The sequence below is a fragment of the Microcaecilia unicolor genome, chromosome 5 (genome assembly GCF_901765095.1).
Source record: "Microcaecilia unicolor chromosome 5, aMicUni1.1, whole genome shotgun sequence".
NCBI classification, from domain to species: domain Eukaryota; kingdom Metazoa; phylum Chordata; class Amphibia; order Gymnophiona; family Siphonopidae; genus Microcaecilia; species Microcaecilia unicolor.
In genome coordinates, this window is record NC_044035.1 from 173680759 (window position 1) to 173699585 (window position 18827).

At 48.1% G+C, this 18827-nt stretch overlaps 1 protein-coding gene across 1 annotated transcript in view; it reads left to right on the forward strand.

Moving 5' to 3' along the window:
* The window catches only part of HYDIN (HYDIN axonemal central pair apparatus protein), a 2443906-nt gene that overhangs the window by 1192457 nt on the left and 1232622 nt on the right, over positions 1-18827 (forward strand). The window contains exons 53-54 of the mRNA XM_030205004.1: positions 2861-2988; positions 17799-17990. Of these exons, the coding sequence (XP_030060864.1) occupies positions 2861-2988; positions 17799-17990 (320 nt within the window). The remainder of the gene's footprint in view (positions 1-2860; positions 2989-17798; positions 17991-18827) is intronic.

Consider the following 18827-nt stretch of genomic DNA (forward strand, 5'->3'; position numbering starts at 1 on the left):
ATCCCATCTCTCAGTCTCTGGCTTGGATGTTGAGAGCCTAGAACTTGGTTTTTTGGGTCTTTCAGAGGCTGTCTCCCAGGTCTTGCTGGCTTCCAGCAAACGGAGGAGGTTTACCATCTGGTGTGAGAGCAAGGCCCTAGATTCCCTTGCTTGCCCTACAACAGACCCTGCTTGAATACCTTCTATACTTGTCAGAGTCTGGTCTCAAGACTAACTCCATAAGGATGATAAGCAATTAGTGCTTATCATCTGCATATAGAAAGTAAGCCCATCTCTGGACATCCTCTAGTTGTTCGCTTCATGAGAGGTTGCTTTTGTCGAAGCCCCCTGTCAAACGTCGACTAGTGTCATGGGATCTCAACGTTGTTCTCACCTAGCTGATGAAAGCTCCTTTTGAGCCACTGAATTCCTGCCATCTGAACTACTTGACCTAAAAGGTCATTTTCTTGGTGGCCGTTACTTCAGCTCGTACAGTCAGTGAGCTTCATGCCTTAGTGGTGGATGCACCTTATACTATGTTTTATCACAACAGAGTAGTCCTCCGCACGTATCCTAAGTTCCTGCCAAAGGTGGTGTCAGAGTTCCATCTGAAACAGTCAATTGTCTTGCCAACATTCTTTCCCTGACCTCATGCCCATCCTGGCGAAAGCAGCTCACATCTTGGATTGCAAGAGAGCATTGGTCTACTACATGGAGCTGACAACGCCTCACAGACAGTCCGCCCAGCTTTTTGCTTCTTTTGATCCCAACAGGATGGGAGTTGCCATCAGGAAACACACTATCTCAATTTAGTTGGCAGATTGCATTTCCTTCACTTATGCCCAGGCTGGGCTGGCCCAAGAGGGTCATCTCACGGCTCACAATGTCAGAGCCATGGCTGCATCGGTAGCCCACTTGAGGTCAGTCTCCATTGAAGAGATTTGCAAGGCTGCGACGTGGTCTTCAGTCCTCTCATTTGCATCACACTACTGCCTTGAGCAGGATACCCGACATGACAGTCAGTTCGGGCAGACAGTGTTGCAGAATCTCTTTGGGGTGTAGAATCCAACTCCAGCCTCTTAGGCCTATTTTACCATGTTCCAGGCTGCACATTTATTCAGATTGTATATAGTTTCAGGTTAATATTTATGTCCTCTCCATTGCGAAGACCAATTAAGCAATGTTTGTTGTTTTTGGTGAGTTTGGATGCTAGAGATTCCCCGCTTGTGAGAATCTATAAACCTGCTTGTCCTTGGAGAAACTGAAGATAAAGCAGGCTTTATAATCTCACAGTCCCTCCTTGGAGTTGTCTTATTTTTTTCTTTTTACTGTTTTGCTGTAGTATAAAACGGAGGAGATCACTTTCTTGCAGCAGGCAGGAAGGCACTCACGCGTGCGTGGTGGAGCATGTCTCGTGCTCCACAAAGCTCTGCTTATGCTATTCATAACTCCTAGACCAGGCGACGTGGATCAATGTCACCCACTTGTGAGAATATAAAGCCTGCTGTTCTCAGAGAATACCTGCTACAGGTAAGTATCTTCGCTTTACACAGTCTTCGTAATTCTTCATCTCAAGATCCCTTTAAATTACAAATTACATCTTCTAAAATGATATTCAAAGTCCTCAATCAATTCTAGCAGATCTCTATGTCCCTTCTGTTGCTGCTACGCTTCTACCTGTACAACTTGCAAGTCTTTTTCCAGGCCATCCACCCCTTCTTCCATGTGTTCTGCTCTGTGGTCAATTTCCCAGACTTCACCGCAGATTTCTGCTAATGCTGCTTGTACATTGCCATGGACAACCTTCACTCCTTCCTTTAATGCTCAGAACCAGCATGCTGCATCACTTTTTGTAACTTCTCCATCACTCACGGTGCTGGCCCTGAAGCCCTCTTCCTCGGATTCAGACTGTTCTGGTGCCAATTTGGAGCGGCTTAAGGCCATCACCCTTCTTCTCTGTCTTATGCAAATGTGCTCTTTTGTTGACATCAGGAGGTAAGATCTTTTAGCCACTTAGACACTGCTAAATTCCTCTTGGGAAGAAGGCAAAAAACCCACCTTTTATTCACTGCTTCATCAGAGTTCTTCTCTCAGATGTCCATAGTCTCTTGATGACATCACTTCCTCTGTCTGATTTCTGTGTTCTATGTAAAAAGAGGTTCCACATGGATAGTGTAAGCTCAGTCACCACTGAATAAGTAAATTTATCACCACCACCTATAAGGAGAGCAGCGCTGAATATAGATATTAAGGGACATAGTTATGAATGTGAGCTACAGTTAAGATGTGTTATTATAGCACTAACACAAATCCCATTTTATTAATTGGGGGTTAACAATAAAATAACATGCCTTGTAGCCCATGTTTAACTTATGTGCATAATACAGCATACTGCATAGCATTCTCTTTTTAGTCTTGCAAATGCTCTTATCGTGCATGATAAACTTTAATGCCCAGGCCCCTAAGTATATAATTTAGAAGGCTATGATGAGGTATTTAAGAGAGATAATATGTGTATGGAAGAAACCTTTAGAATATGTAACCAAGCAGCTTGATGTACCCTAGCCATACTACTAAATTGAAACAATTAGTGGTAATGTGGAGACAGAAAACATTTTTCTGTGATAATTCCCATTTTGAAGTGATCTTTCTTCTTAGCTTTGATTATAAGCAATGATGATCTGATTTTTTTCACAGTTGTAAATCATAATCTATACGTGTTTTAACTGTCTACAGAAGATTGCAATCTAAGATTGGTTATGAACACTGCCAAAATGCACCTAGATAATGAACCAAATCTAGGATCCTAATCCTGGATTTAAAAAAAAAAGCAAGTCCCATCTCTAATTGGATGTTGGTTTTGCTGTTATTTATTTTTCAGGGTTCAGCATGGAGCTGGATCGGGTAAAGAACCTGCCATACTGTGAAACGGAAACCTTTGAAGTAAAGTTTGATCCTCAATCAGCTAACCTTCCTCTTGAGGATGTACAAATTGCTGTGCCTATTCAGGTAGAGTAGAATGGTTGAGGTCTGTTTGAGCCTCAATCAGCTAACCTTCCTCTTGGGGATCTACAAATTCAGGTGCCTATTCAGGTAGAGTAGAATGGTTGAAGTCTGCAATCTACGTAGTCCATTGAAGCCTGTGAATTTTGTTCAGGGACTGGTAACATCACACAAACCTCTCAAAATGTCTTTTGGTGTAGAAGTTTTTCTGAAGATAAGAACCTTCAGTGAAGCTACATTGTTGGGTCAAATGATGTCACATCACACTGCAAGAATCATCTTGAGCTTCTGAAAAAATATCCACTTATGGGGTGTGTGCATGTACTGTTGCTAGTCCAACTCTTGTTATTTCCTTGCTTGTGAATGTTAGAGAAGGATGATCTTTTAGAACTTCTGTCCTTCAGCACTCATTCATAGACTCTTGTCAATTTTTTTCTGTTTTTTTTTTTTGGTCAATCAGTTAAGAGATGTCCATTTTCAACTACTTTTAATTTCAACTGATTTTTACAATGTCAGTTGCTCCATCAAATTCCCACCTTTAAGTGTTGATTAACCTTTACAGCATGAATTGTATTCTTTTGGCACAATATTCAAATGCGCTTATCTGGGTAGCAGCACATGCTAATAGGATATGTGCTACTGACTGGGGCCAGTCATTGAATTTCAGTGATATTATCTGGATAATGCCACTGAAAATCATTGCAGGACACTCTGGTATGGGGCGAAGTGAGGTAGAGTGGAAAATTATCCAGACAGCAGTGATATTCAGCACCATTATCTGGATACCTATCTTGACAACTTAGATAAGAAGAATTGCTGTCTAAAGTGGTTCAGTTAGTTATCTGGATACAGCTGCTGAATATCACTGTTATCTGGATAATTCTGGAAGTTGGTAGCACCTGTTACCACCCCTCTCAGTTGGACTGTAGTGATGTGCTCCCAGATACCTGTTGTTGTAGTCGTGGCGAATATCCAAGGAACACACACTCACAGCCGAGGGAGTAGAACAAATAAACTAACCTTGTCCTTTACTCTCAAAGAATAAAGGAGGAAAAGAAGCCAAATTTAGGATTTGTTCCTGAAATGGAAGAACCGCACCTTCAGATTTGCAAATTATCTTTTTCTTTATTGAATACAAATGCAAGCAAATTTTCATTCAAATACATTCAAATTCTCAATTAGTGTGTGGCTTAATAGAACTGCAATGACATATTCAACTTTTAAATGTAGAACTACATGTATACCCTTAACTTTTTCTGTTTCACTTAAAAAGGCAGAAAAGGGAAAATTAGGTTCTTACCTTGGTAATTTTCTTTCCTTTAGTCATAGCAGATGAAGCCATTACGTATGGGTTGTGTCCATCAACCAGCAGGGGGAGATAGAGAGCACTCAACTTTTCACAGTGCCTCATGGCCAGCCAGCTCCACTGCCTCTTCAGTATTTGAAGCTTCCAAAGCAGTATGGCAAACCGCAATAGGAATAACATGAACTTTCCTCACAGCGAACGATAGCCCCTTAACAAGGGCATGAACTCAAAAGGAGGGAATGAACACATCCTCCTGGAGGGAATAAACTCGTCCTCCTTATTGTATAACTGGGGGGGATACACGCAACTTCCTGGAGGGAATAAACTCATCCTCCAAAACATAAACTGGAGGGAATGGACTCATCCTCCTATAAGTGAACATGAATCCTGAAGACTGTTTTCCAACTTTCTCCCAAGGAAGGAACTTCAGGAAACAAGAACAGAACCTGAAACAGATTCACAGCATACAGACAATCATACAGGGAGGGCTCATGGCTTCATCTGCTATGACTAAAGGAAAGAAAATTACCAAGGTAAGAACCTAATTTTCCCTTCCTTGTCATCAAGCAGATGAAGCCATTACGTATGGGATGTAACAAAGCAATCCCTATATAGGGTGGGAACAGGTCACACCATGCGCTAGCACTTGTGCTCCAAAACGCGCATCCCTCCTAGCAGCCACATCCAGCCTGTAATGTCGGCAAAAGAGAGCTTAGAAGCCCATGTTGCTGCACTGCATATCTCTTGACGAGAGAGTGCTCCAGTTTCAGCCCAAGAGGAAGAAATCGCTCTGGTAGAATGCGCCTTAAAGGCTACAGGCGGAGATCGGCCGGCAATCAGATAAGCTGAAAAGATAGTTTCTTTGAGCCAGCGGGCAATAGTGGCTTTAGACGCTTGAGACCCTCTGCGAGGACCTCATAGCAAAACAAACAGATGATCATAGATCCTGAAAGAGATAGTAACTTGCAGATACTGCAGCAGAGTCCTGCGCACATCCAACAGGTGAAACTGCCCAAAAGATTCTGGAAACTCCTCCTTATCAAAAGAGGGCAAGAAAATAGGCTGGTTTAGGTGAAACGCTGAAACCACCTTAGGCATGAAGGAAGGCATGGTCCGAACCGTGACCCCGGACTCTGAGAATTGCAGAAATGGGTCTCTACAGGACAGCGCCTGGAGCTCTGACACCCGTCTCGCCGAAGTAATGGCCACAAGAAAAACGGCCTTTAGTGTCAAATCTTTCTCCGATGCTTGCCGAAGCGGCTCAAAAAGGAGAAGCCTGCAGGGCCTTCAAAACTAGCCCCAGGTTCCAAGCTGGACAGGGTGCTCGCACGGAAGCTCGGAGCCGAAGCACCCCACTAAGAAACCGTGCCACAACCTTACCACGAAGGGAGGCCAATGCTGCCACTTGCACCCGCAGGGAATTAGAGGCCAAGCCTATTTGTACACCATCCTGCAAAAAGTCCAGAATCGGCGAGACAGGAGCCCGCACGGGTGTGATCGCTTTTGAAGCACACCAAGACTCAAACTGGCGCCAAATCCTGGCATAAGCCATGGAAGTGGAACGCTTGCGGACCTGCAGGACAGTGGAAATGACTGTGTTTGAATAACCTTTGTCCCTCAATTGTGCCCTCTCAATCGCCATGCCATAAGACCAAAGCAGCAGGCGTCCTCCATGGCTACCGGGCCCTGTGACAACCAGAGGTAAAGGAAGGGGAGCCTCCACTAGCATCTGTCGGAGGTCCGCATACCAAGGCCTCCTGGGCCAATCCGGGGCGATGAGGACCACTTCTTCTGGGTGCAGCCGAATCCGCAGGAGCACACACCCTATCAAGGGCCACGGAGGAAACACATATAGTAGGCCCGGAGGCCAGGGCTGAGTCAAGGCATCCAACCCTGCCGAGCGAGGATCTCTCCGTCTGCTGAAGAAGCATGGGACATTGGCATTTGAACTTGTCGCCATACGATCCATCACGGGCTTACCCCATTTGGCACATATCTGCAGGAATACTTCGTCTGCTAGTTCCCATTCTGCTGGATCGATCTGATGCCTGCTTAGATAATCAGCTTGCACGTTGCTCTGACCTGCAATGTGAGCTGCCGACAGAAACTGAAGATGCAGCTCGGCCCAGTGGCAAATCTGTTCGGCCTGCGCGGCCAGTACTGTGCACTGAGTGCCACCTTGTCGATTTTATGTAGGCCACTGCTGTCGTGTTGTCCGACATCACTCTGACAGCCAATCCTTCCAGGGTCACTTGAAAGGCCAGAAGCGCCTGAAACACCGCTTTCAACTCCAGGAGGTTGATGGACCACTCCGACTCCTCGGGTGTCCATAGACCCTGGGCATGCTTCCCCTTGCAATGTGCACCCCAGCCCTTCAGGCTGGCATCTGTCACTACTAGACACCAATCGTGGAGCGCCAGCAGCATTCCTCGCCGCAGCATGCTGTCTGAGAGCCACCACTCCATGCTGAGTCGGGCCGCAGGGAGCCAAGAAAGTCTGCATTGATAATCCTGAGAAACTGGAGACCATCTTTGAAGTAGGGAATACTGTAGAGGTCTCAGGTGCGCTCTCGCCCAGGGCACCACTTCCAAAGTGGCTGTCATCGATCTCAGCAGCTGGACAATGTCCCAAGCTCGCGGGCGGGGCATCCTCAGGAGCAGACGGACCTGATTCTGAAGCTTGCACCGCCTTAGCTCGGGTAGGTATACATAGCCCGAGTCTGTGTCGAACCTGGCCCCCAAATATTCTAGAGATTGCAAGGAGGTGCACCACAGTCTGAAGGGGAATTAGCCCTTCTACGCTTTTCTTTATGCCAATTATCAGGGAAAATAGCCTCAGCGGGCAGTCCCAGGCCAGAATCCACCGGGGGGGGGGGGGGGGGGGGACAATAGAAGGGGCCTCAGACGACCCTTGAGGAAGAGCTCTTTTCAGCATGTATGCTTTATGCAATAATAACACAAAATCAGGGGAGAAAAACTCGCCCTGGGCACCCAGATCCCGTCCGGGGCTAGCCGCTCCCTGAATAGCCTCAATTCGAGGTCCCCCCCCCCCCCGGGCGTCTCTACGGAGGCCGTGCCATGCGGAGAATTCAAAATGGCATCCCCTGCCAGCTCTGAGCGGGAAGAATCATCGCTCGCCATGCTCGGGCCGGCTCTTACACCTGTACAGCAAGATTTACAGAGCCCCGCTGCTGATTTGCGCTTGCCACACCAGGAACAACGCTTTACATTCTCTGCAGCCATCGCCGAAAACGGCGGGAAAATTCAAAATGGCGGTTTTGCACGAAAAACGTCCCAATCGCGGGCCCACCCCGGAGGATTTAGAAAACACTCTTACCTCACCGGACCGAGTATCGCAGCTCCAGTCCCATAGAAGAATCAAAGGAAAACCTCTGTTCCATTTTTTTTTTTTAAACGCTGTGAGGAAAGCAGAGGTAATAAGAACTCTGGAGGCTCAGATGAGTGGGAAAGGCAGGGAAAGGCGAACCAATGTGCCTGCATCCACTGAGTGGGAAAGGACAGGGAAAAGCAAGCTAATATGTCCAAATCCACGGGGGCATGGGTAAGGCAGGGAAAGGGCTAACCTATGTGCCTTCAAAGTGAAGCTGCTGTAGCCTCTTAACACCCCGGCTAACAACTGGCAAGCCAGGAGCCACCCCCAGGCAGATTTTGATGGAGCTCGAAGAAGCTGCAGCCACCCCGCTTGGGGAGATAGAGAATACTGAAGAGGCAGTGGAGCTGGCTGGCCATGAGGCACTGTGAAAAGTTGAGTGCTCTCTATCTCCCCCTGCTGGTTGATGGACACAACCCATAAGTAATGGCTTCATCTGCTTGATGACAAGGAATAACCTTTTCAGATATTTAAATTGTCTTTTATCAAAATCAGATATTTGTTGTTATTCTCTTTCCTGATGTAAAAATTGGAGTCTTTGTGTGCACTATTGGTGTTTTTGCAGGGATCTCATGGATTTTTGCTATTTGATGTTCTGTTCCTTTGTTTTCCCTTAAGATGTTGTGAAAAAATAATATATTCCTTTCCACGCCCTTGGCAATGTCACTTAGCTGTAGTTGAATTTATTTAGGTGATGTCTTTCTTGCTTTGGAGCTCATCTGAAAATCCTTCAGCGGATGATCTACAGAGTTCTTCTTCCTAAACCTCACTTATAAAGAAAATAAATGGATGCAAAACCCTTAACCTCCCTGTGCTTGTCTAGGAACTGATTCTACTCTGGTGACCTTTAATTAGTTCTCAATACTGTGGCCACACACTCTATTTGAAACAAAATAATTTACAGGAGTACTCACTTCACAGCCTATTTCTCACTGTTAATTCCCTATTCTAAAAAGAGTAGGCAGCCGTGTGTCCACTTAGTACCTTTGCATACAGACTCTCATTCCACCTTCCATTACCTTAAATTCCATATAGCTTAACCATTCCATTCACTGTATGCAGAAACATACCTTTTCTCCACTCAAAACCAAATTAAATATGGTTTAAACTTTCTCACAGCTTTCTGTTAGTACAGCTCTCCCTCACCCAGAACACATCAGTTTTCCCCAAATTTATTCAGCAATACAGCTATGAAAAAGACTGTTTATTTAAGTACTCACTTCTCAGCCCAAATCACCTCATTCTCAGTACCAAGGCTCTTGTATTTCTTCCACCCAAAAATGGTAACTCATTGTTTATCCCTTGAAATTCAGTGCTAACACTGGAACATTCACACTCACCTCAGCTCACTTTCAGTAACTGGCACACATAAGCCTGGGTCTTAATTGCTTTTCCAATCACTTATTTCACTTTAAACCATACTTTTTTTCTTAGATTTCACACACCCAGCAAACGTTCACTCTCCATGCTCAGCTAGCCAGGGTTGCCAGGTGGAAAATTTTTTTCCCACCCAATCCAGCCTAAAAACAGCCCAAAACCCGCCCAAACTCAAACCCCGCCCCTGACACCCCCACCCCCGCGTCATCACCCTGCCCCCGCCGTCATCAACCCCGCCCCCGCCATCATCGGCCCCGCCTCCCCCGTCACCGGCCCCGCCTCCCCCGTCATCGGCCCCGCCCAGAACATCACTAACCCCGCCCAAAACGTCACTAACCCCGCCCCCCGCGGCTGAAAAAAACCGCCCGAAAAACCGCGGAAAAGAAAAAAAAGAAGCCCAAAAAACCGCGACCCGCCGCGGGAAAAAATTGCCCACGGCGGGTCGCGGAAAACCGCCCAATTGGGCGGTAAAACCGCCCACCTGGCAACACTGCAGCTAGCTCTCTAGTCTCCCTAGCAACTCACCCACCCTAGAGGAACATCTGACATCCCTCAACCAATCAGCTTGTCAGAAAAAGACAGGTTTTTTTTCTTATCTGTTTTAGAATCTTGGCTGTCCTAACTGAATCTCCATGTTGCTTCCCCTTCCTCCCATAGAAGTTAATTCAAAACTTACTATATAGAGAATTTTAAAGTCAATTTTAACCTAACCTGTACCCAAAACAGCAAGAAACATTTTATAGTACAATCCCCACCTAATCATGGGTTATTCTTTTGTAAAAAAAAAAAAAAAAACATATTTAAGAAACATCTCACACTACGGGCATTGGTATACAAGGCTCTCTAGATTTTACTCTTTTTTATTCACTACTATAGCAGCATTAGATGTCCTACCTTCCTTGGGGTTAATTATGACTTTGTGGCCTTTTATACCCATCCCCATCAATTTTAGTTTAAAACCCTCTTTAGTACTTCAGCCAGCCTGCTGCTGAAGACAACAATTTTAATTTGAAACTTGTTGCTTTATCAAATTGTTTTCTTATCAACCTGAATATCACCAGCCAATATGGATTGGCATCATAACAGCGTTCATTATTGCTTATCCATAATTTTTTTTTTTGTTACATTTGTACCCCGCACTTTCCCACTCATGGCAGGCTCAATGCGGCTTACATGGTGCAATGGAGGGTTAAGTGACTTGCCCAGAGTCACAAGGAGCTGCCTGTGCCTGAAGTGGGAATCAAACTCAGTTCCTCAGTTCCCCAGGACCAAAGTCCACCACCCTAACCACTAGGCCACTCCTCCACTCATTATTCTGAATTGCGATACTCAAAATAGCATAAAGTGATCTTTAAAGAGACTGAGAAAAACTTAGCTTCTCCGAGGACAAGCAGGCTGCTTGTTCTCACTGATGGGTGACGTCCACGGCAGCCCCCTCCAATCGGAAACTTCACTAGCAAAGGCCTTTGCTAGCCCTCGCGCGCCCATGTGCACCGCGCATGCGCGGCCGTCTTCCCACCCGAACCGGCTCGTGTTCATCAGTCTTCTTTTGTCCGCGCTCGGGACGGTCGTGTTTTGCCACCGTTTCCTGCCCCTCAAGTTGACCTCGCGCGTCTTCGCGAATTTCACTAAAAAAAAAAGACCGATCCGGTCTTTACCCCTTTCCCGTGTTTCCAGCTTTTTCCCCGCGTAAGTTTCTTTTCGCTTTCGGGACCAGCCTGTTTGGCCTCGGTACGGGTTTTTTCTCCCTTCTTTTTGGTGCCTTTCGTCATCATCGCGAATTTTGATTTCGCCGGCGTGATTTTTCCGCCCATGTCATCAAAGTCTTCCAGCGGCTTCAAGAAGTGCACCCAGTGCACCCGGGTAATCTCGCTCACTGATTGGCACGCTTCGTGTCTTCAGTGTCTGGGGGCTGGGCACCGCCCGCAGGCCAGCAGTCTTTGTGCTCTTTTGAAAAAGAGGACTCAGGTAGCGAGATTGGCCCAGTGGAACGCGTTGTTCTCGGGCTCTTCGACGACAACAGCACGGGACGCATCGAGTGCATCAACGTCGACAGCATCGAAGTCTTCGACCTCGGCATCGACTGCATCGAGGCTTCTACCTCCTGCATCGTCGGTACTGAGACATCGAAAGGCTGCGTCGACGTCGGTGGTACCGGGACCTCCGCTATTGCTGATGTCGTCGGACGGTGGTGCTTCGTCTGGAGTGCAGGTGAGGGCTGTCCATTCCCCTGCTGGTGGCGGTGAGCCTTCGGGTGGGTCTCCCCCTGCCCTGAGGGCTCCTGCGGTACAGCCCCCCCCCCCCCAAGATCGACCTTCTTCAGCCTCGGCCTCGGCCCCGAAGAAGCAACGGTTGGATTCTACGTCCTCCTCGTCGGTACCGGGAAGCTCCGGTGACATGCTTCGCTTGAAGAAGTCAAAGAAGCATCGTCACCGGTCTCCTTCCCGTCTCGGTACCGAGAGCTCTGGGTCGCCGAGGCAGTCGGCACCCAGTAGGCATCGGCACCGGGAGGACCGCTCACCCTCTGTTCAGGAGGTGTTGATGCGCTCCCCCTTGGACAGCCTGGAACCGCCTCCACGCCCGGAACAGACTCTGACCTCGACATCTGCATCGGCTTCTCAGTCTTTCTCCACAGCCACTCTGCACGAGAGTCTCCGGGCCGTTCTTCCAGAGATTCTGGGAGAGCTGTTGCGCCCTTCTCCTCTGGTACCGGGGGTGCTTGCGCCACCGGTACCGTCGAGTGAGGCGACGGCTGGCCCCTTGCCCGAGGTGAGGTCTCCGGTATCGGTACCACTTGCGGTACCAGCTACGGCCGCCTCCCAGGCAGACTCCCCGACGACGTCGGCGGAGGGAGCTTCGCCGGTGCGGGCAAGGGAGTCCACATCTCGACGCTCCTACTGTGGCCGTGTTTCCATGGAGTCGAGTCGGGCACGGCTTCAGACGCAGGTTCGTGAACTTGTGTCTGATACCGATGGTGAGGCCTCGTGGGAGGAGGAGGAGGACATCAGATATTTCTCTGACGAGGAGTCTGATGGCCTTCCTTCTGACCCCACTCTCTCCCCTGAAAGGCAGCTTTCTCCTCCCGAGAGTCTGTCTTTCGCGGCCTTTGTCCGGGAGATGTCTACGGCCATCCCCTTCCCGGTGGTTGTGGAGGATGAGCCCAGGGCTGAAATGTTTGAGCTCTTGGACTATCCTTCTCCACCTAAGGAAGCGTCCACAGTACCCATGCATCATGTCCTAAAAAAGACATTGCTGGCGAACTGGACCAAGCCATTAACTAATCCCCACATTCCCAAGAAGATCGAATCCCAGTATCGGATCCATGGGGACCCAGAGCTGATGCGCACTCAGTTGCCTCACGACTCTGGTGTGGTGGATCTGGCCCTAAAGAAGGCTAAGAGTTCTAGAGAGCATGCTTTGGCGCCCCCGGGCAGAGACTCCAGAACCTAAGGTTCTGACTCCTTTGGGAGGAAGGCCTATCATTCCTCTATGCTCGTGGCCAAGATTCAGTCCTACCAGCTCTACAAGAGCATCCATATGCGGAACAATGTGCGACAGTTGGCGGGCTTGGTGGACAAGCTCCCTCCTGAGCAAGCCAAGCCGTTTCAGGAGGTGGTCAGGCAGCTGAAGGCGTGCAGAAACTTCCTGGCCAGAGGGGTATATGATACCTTTGATGTTGCGTCCAGGGCTGCTGCTCAAGGTGTGGTGATGCGCAGACTCTCATGGCTGCATGCCTCCGACCTCGAGAATAGGATCCAGCAGCGGATTGCGGACTCCCCTTGCCGAGCGGACAACATTTTTGGAGAAAAAGTCGAACAGGTGGTAGAACAGCTCCACCAGCGGGATAACGCTTTCGACAAATTCTCCCGCCGGCAGCCTTCAGCATCTACCTCCTCAGGTAGACGTTTTTATGGGGGAAGGAGGGCTGTTCCCTACTCTTCTGGTAAGCATAGGTACAATCCTCCCTCTCGCCATCCTGCGGCCCAGGCTAAGCCCCAGCGCGCTCGCTCTCCTCAGCAGCGTGCGCCTCAGCAAGGCCCTACGGCTCCCCAGCAAAAGCAGGGGACGAGCTTTTGACTGGCTCCAGCAGAGCATAGCCGACATCAACGTATCCGTGCTGGGCGATCTACCGGTCGGGGGGAGGTTGAAAGTTTTTCACCAAAGGTGGCCTCTCATAACCTCCAACCGTTGGGTTCTCCAAATAGTCCGGCAAGGATACACCCTCAATTTGGCCTCAAAGCCTCCAAATTGCCCACCGGGAGCTCAGTCCTACAGCTTCCAGCACAAGCAGGTACTTGCAGAGGAACTCTCCGCCCTTCTCAGCGCCAATGCGGTCGAGCCCGTGCCATCCGGGCAAGAAGGGCTGGGATTCTATTCCAGGTACTTCCTTGTGGAAAAGAAAACAGGGGGGATGCGTCCCATCCTAGACCTAAGGGCCATGAACAAATATCTGGTCAAGGAAAAGTTCAGAATGCTTTCCCTGGGCACCCTTCTTCCCATGATTCAGGAAAACGATTGGCTATGCTCTCTGGACTTGAAGGACGCCTACACGCACATCCCGATATTGCCAGCTCACAGGCAGTATCTGCGATTTCAGCTGGGCACACGTCACTTCCAGTACTGTGTGCTACCCTTTGGGCTCGCCTCTGCGCCCAGGGTGTTCACGAAGTGCCTGGCTGTAGTAGCAGCAGCGCTTCACAGGCTGGGAGTGCACGTGTTCCCTTATCTCAACGATTGGCTGGTGAAGAACAGTTCCGAGGCAGGACCTCTACAGTCCATGCAGATGACTATTCAACTCCTGGAGCTACTGGGGTTTGTGATAAATTACCCAAAGTCCCATCTTCTCCCAGTACATAGACTCGAATTCATAGGAGCTCTGCTGGATTCTCGGATGACTCGTGCCTATCTTCCGGAGACAAGGGCCAACAACCTGCTGTCCCTCGTCTCCCGGGTACGAGCGTCCCAGCAGATCACAGCTCGGCAGATGTTGAGATTGCTTGGCCACATGGCCTCCACAGTTCATGTGACTCCCATGGCTCATCTTCACATGAGATCTGCTCAATGGACCCTAGCTTCCCAGTGGTTTCAGGCTGCTGGGGATCTAGAGGACGTGATCCACCTGTCCACGAGTTTTCTCAAATCCCTATACTGGTGGACGATTTGGTCCAATTTGACTCTGGGACGCCCTTTCCAAATTCCTCAGCCACAAAAAGTGCTGACTACGGATGCGTCTCTCCTGGGGTGGGGAGCTCATGTCGATGGGCTTCACACCCAGGGAAGCTGGTCCCTCCAGGAACGCGATCTGCAGATCAATCTCCTGGAGTTACGAGCGGTCTGGAACGCTCTGAAGGCTTTCAGGGATCGGCTGTCCCACCAAATTATCCAAATTCAGACAGACAACCAGGTTGCCATGTATTACATCAACAAGCAGGGGGGCACCGGATCTCGCCCCCTGTGTCAGGAAGCCGTCAGCATGTGGCTGTGGGCTCGCCGTTACGGCATGTTGCTCCAAGCCACATACCTGGCAGGCATAAACAACAGTCTGGCCGACAGGTTGAGCAAGATTATGCAACCTCACGAGTGGTCGCTCAACTCCAGAGTAGTGCGCCGGATCTTCCAGGTGTGGGGCACCCCCTTGGTAGATCTCTTTGCATCTCGAGCCAACCACAAGGTCCCTCAGTTCTGTTCCAGACTTCAGGCCCACGGCAGACTGGCATCGGATGCCTTCCTCCTGGATTGGGGGGACGGCCTGCTGTATGCTTATCCTCCCATACCTCTGGTGGGGAAGACTTTGTTGAAACTCAAGCAAGACCGAGGCACCATGATTCTGATTGCTCCTTTTTGGCCACGTCAGATCTGGTTCCCTCTCCTTCTGGAGTTGTTCTCCGAAGAACCGTGGAGATTGGAGTGTTTTCTGACCCTCATCACACAGGACGAAGGGGCGCTTCTGCATCTCAACCTCCGGTCTCTGGCTCTCACGGCCTGGATGTTGAGAGCGTAGACTTTGCCTCTTTGGGTCTGTCGGAGGGTGTCTCCCGTGTCTTGCTTGCTTCCAGAAAAGATTCCACTAAGAGGAGTTACTTCTTTTTATGGAGGAGGTTTGCCATCTGGTGTGACAGCAAGGCCTTAGATCCTCGCTCCTGTCCTACACAGACCCTGCTTAAATACCTTCTGCACTTGTCTGAGTCTTGTCTCAAGACCAACTCTGTAAGGGTTCACCTTAGCGCAATCAGTGCATACCATTACAGTGTGGAAGGTAAGCCGATCTCAGGACAGCCTTTAGTTGTTCGCTTCATGAGAGGTTTGCTTTTGTCAAAGCCCCCCGTCAAACCTCCTACAGTGTCATGGGATCTCAATGTCGTTCTCACCCAGCTGATGAAACCTCCTTTTGAGCCACTGAACTCCTGCCATCTGAAGTACTTGACCTGGAAGGTCATTTTCTTGGTGGCAGTTACTTCAGCTCGTAGAGTCAGTGAGCTTCAGGCCCTGGTAGCTCAGGCCCCTTACACCAGATTTCATCATAATAGAGTAGTCCTCCGCACTCACCCTAAGTTCTTGCCGAAGGTAGTGTTGGAGTTCCATCTGAACCAGTCAATTGTCTTGCCAACATTCTTTTCCCGTCCACATTCCTGCCCTGCTGAACGTCAGCTGCACACATTGGACTGCAAAAGAGCATTGGCCTTCTATCTGGAGCGGACACAGCCCAACAGACAGTCCGCCCAATTGTTTGTTTCTTTTGATCCCAACAGGAGGGGAGTGGCTGTGGGGAAACGCACCATTTCAAATTGGCTAGCAGATTGCATTTCCTTCACTTACGCCCAGGCTGGGCTGGCTCTTGAGGGTCATGTCACAGCTCATAGTGTTAGAGCCATGGCAGCGTCAGTGGCCCACTTGAAGTCAGCCACTATTGAAGAGATTTGCAAGGCTGCGACGTGGTCATCTGTCCACACATTCACATCTCATTACTGCCTGCAGCAGGATACCCGACGCGACAGTCGGTTCGGGCAGTCAGTGCTTCAGAATCTGTTCGGGGTTTAGAATCCAACTCCACCCCCCCTAGGCCCATGTTTATTCTGTTCCAGGCTACACTCTCAGTTAGTTGGATAAGTTCTTAGGTCAATCTCAGTTATGTCCTCGCCATTGCGAGGCCCAATTGACCATGTTTGTTGTTTTGAGTGAGCTTGGGGGCTAGGGACACCCCATCAGTGAGAACAAGCAGCCTGCTTGTCCTCGGAGAAAGCGAATGCTACATACCTGTAGAAGGTATTCTCCGAGGACAGCAGGCTGATTGTTCTCACATACCCGCCCGCCTCCCCTTTGGAGTTGTGTCTTCCCTTGTCTTTGTCTTGCTACATACGGGACTGACGAACACGAGCCGGTTCGGGCGGGAAGACGGCCGCGCATGCGCGGTGCGCATGGGCGTGCGAGGGCTAGCAAAGGCCTTTGCTAGTGAAGTTTCCGATTGGAGGGGGCTGCCGTGGACGTCACCCATCAGTGAGAACAATCAGCCTGCTGTTCTCGGAGAATATCTTCTACAGGTATGTAGCATTCGCTTTATGTCTGGGCTGTCCCAATAGGGAACCCGTTTCACTTCCACTTCTTCAGGGGAAGCCCAATAAAGCCCAATGGCTGTCTCAGACTCATTGACAAAATTCTCATTACGGGTTCCCTGTTGGGACATTAGATGGTCTACTGTTTGTGTGTCGAGGCTTGCAATAGCAAAATCCCAATAAATATTTGAGAACCCTTCATTCTTGAGGCCAGACAAGAAAATGTCTTCTCTACAGACTATCGATCAAGTGAACAGTCACCCTAATGTAAAAATTTCTATGGGATGACCAGTAGTCTGCTGTAATAGAGACACATATCTGTTCACCAAGAATTGCAACCAGCTTCATCTCTGCTTCAAAGTGACCCAACTCATCACTGTTCTGTATGGCTGGAGACCAGTAACCAGTTCAATAAACACAGGCAACTCCACTGTTCTTATAGGCTGTATTCACTGAACAGCAAAATTTAACATCAGATGGTCTACTGTTTGTTTGTCGAGGCTTGCAATAGCAAAATCCCATTCCCAGTTTTGCTGTTTCATTTGGTTTACTGAGTAATCATCATTTACATCTTGCGTCTGCTTTTACTTTTTACTTTTAACTGTAAGCATCAGATGTAACTGAGTAAAAGTAGTAAACACTGGAAAAATGTTTACTTTAGTAAAAGTAACAATTGTTATCCTGTACTCCTTTACAAGTAAAAGTAACAAACCAACCAACCTGTTTACTAAAGCTTAGCTTCTGTTATCTGCAGCAGGGCCCATTTTATTCCTGTGGGGCATGCTGCAGATAACTCAAGCTAAGCTTTAGTAAACAGCCCCCCAAATTTTTACTTGAGTACAGTAACTAGTTATATTTACTTAGTTACTATATAACACTGTTATCCAAATAATGCCTCTGAAAATTTAGGGATAACCATGGTCAGTGCTATTTATTTAGATAGCAGCACTTGCTGACCAGATAAGTAGTTTTGAATATTGTGCTGCTAATACCTGCAAATCAGAGAAATACTTTTGTGATTAGGAGATGGAGATGGGTAGGAGATTTGGGGAAAAAAGGAAAAGAAACGATGTGAGAGGGGAAGAAAAGGAAACAGTTGGGTTAAATAAAATCCAAAGAAGCTGCATTTCACATCTGTTTGCAGATGTTTTAACAATTATGTGTCACAAAATGAATTTATTTTTCCCTTCTAGGTTGTAGGTGGACCAATTTTCCCCATCTGCCTTCGTGCCTCAGTGACTATGCCAACTCTTACCATTTCCTGTGACAAATTGGACTTCAGCTGTGTGCAGTGTGGTCAGTGCAAGATGAAGAGCCTCCAGCTCCACAATGTGCTGCATGTTGCCTGTGAATGGTCAATCAATCCCCCAGAAACCATCAAAAATGTAAAACCTATGATACGGCTCTTGTGCTTATTTCTTATTCTGGTTTCCTCCCTTGCTATGATGCTCTCCCCTTTTTTTTCATTCACTCATATCTTGTTCCCTATTTTTCCTTTCTTTGAGGTGGGTGGTATGGATGAAAGATAAATCAGCAAAAACTAAAAATCTTATATTAGTTAAATCTTATTATTACTACATGAGGGCTATTCCAGCTTCATTTGGTCTCTTTATATGATTCATTGATGTAAACCAGTAGTTCTCAATCAGTCCTAAGGGCACACCCAGCCAGTCATCAGGATATCTATAATGAATATGCATGAGAGCGATTTGCATACTGAGAGGCAGTGCATGCAAATCTCTTCTCTGTAGCTATCTTGAAAACATTACTTCTCTGAGGACAAGCAGGACATTGTTTCTTACTTATAGATGACATCATCTGATGGAGCCCAGTGTGGACACTGCACAATGTAATATCTCTTTAAGAGGCTTTTGGGAGCATCTCACAGCGCATACGTAAGTGCCTTTCCACCCGATGCATGAGTGTGGGACCAGCAGTCTTTCGTTTTCTTTGGAGCACAGAGGTCACATGTGCGATCTCACGTGTGTCAAATATCACTTTTTGTGGTGCCTTCCCTTGAGGGCTTTTGTGCACCTTTTCACATCTTTTTAAAATTTTCTCTACTTCATAAGTACATAAATACACAAGTATTGCCATACTGGGATAGACCGAAGGTCCATCAAGCCCAGCATCCTGTTTCCAACAGTGGTCAATCCAGGTTACAAGTACCTGGCAAGATACTAACAGTATAATACATTTTATGCTGCTTATCCTAGAAATAA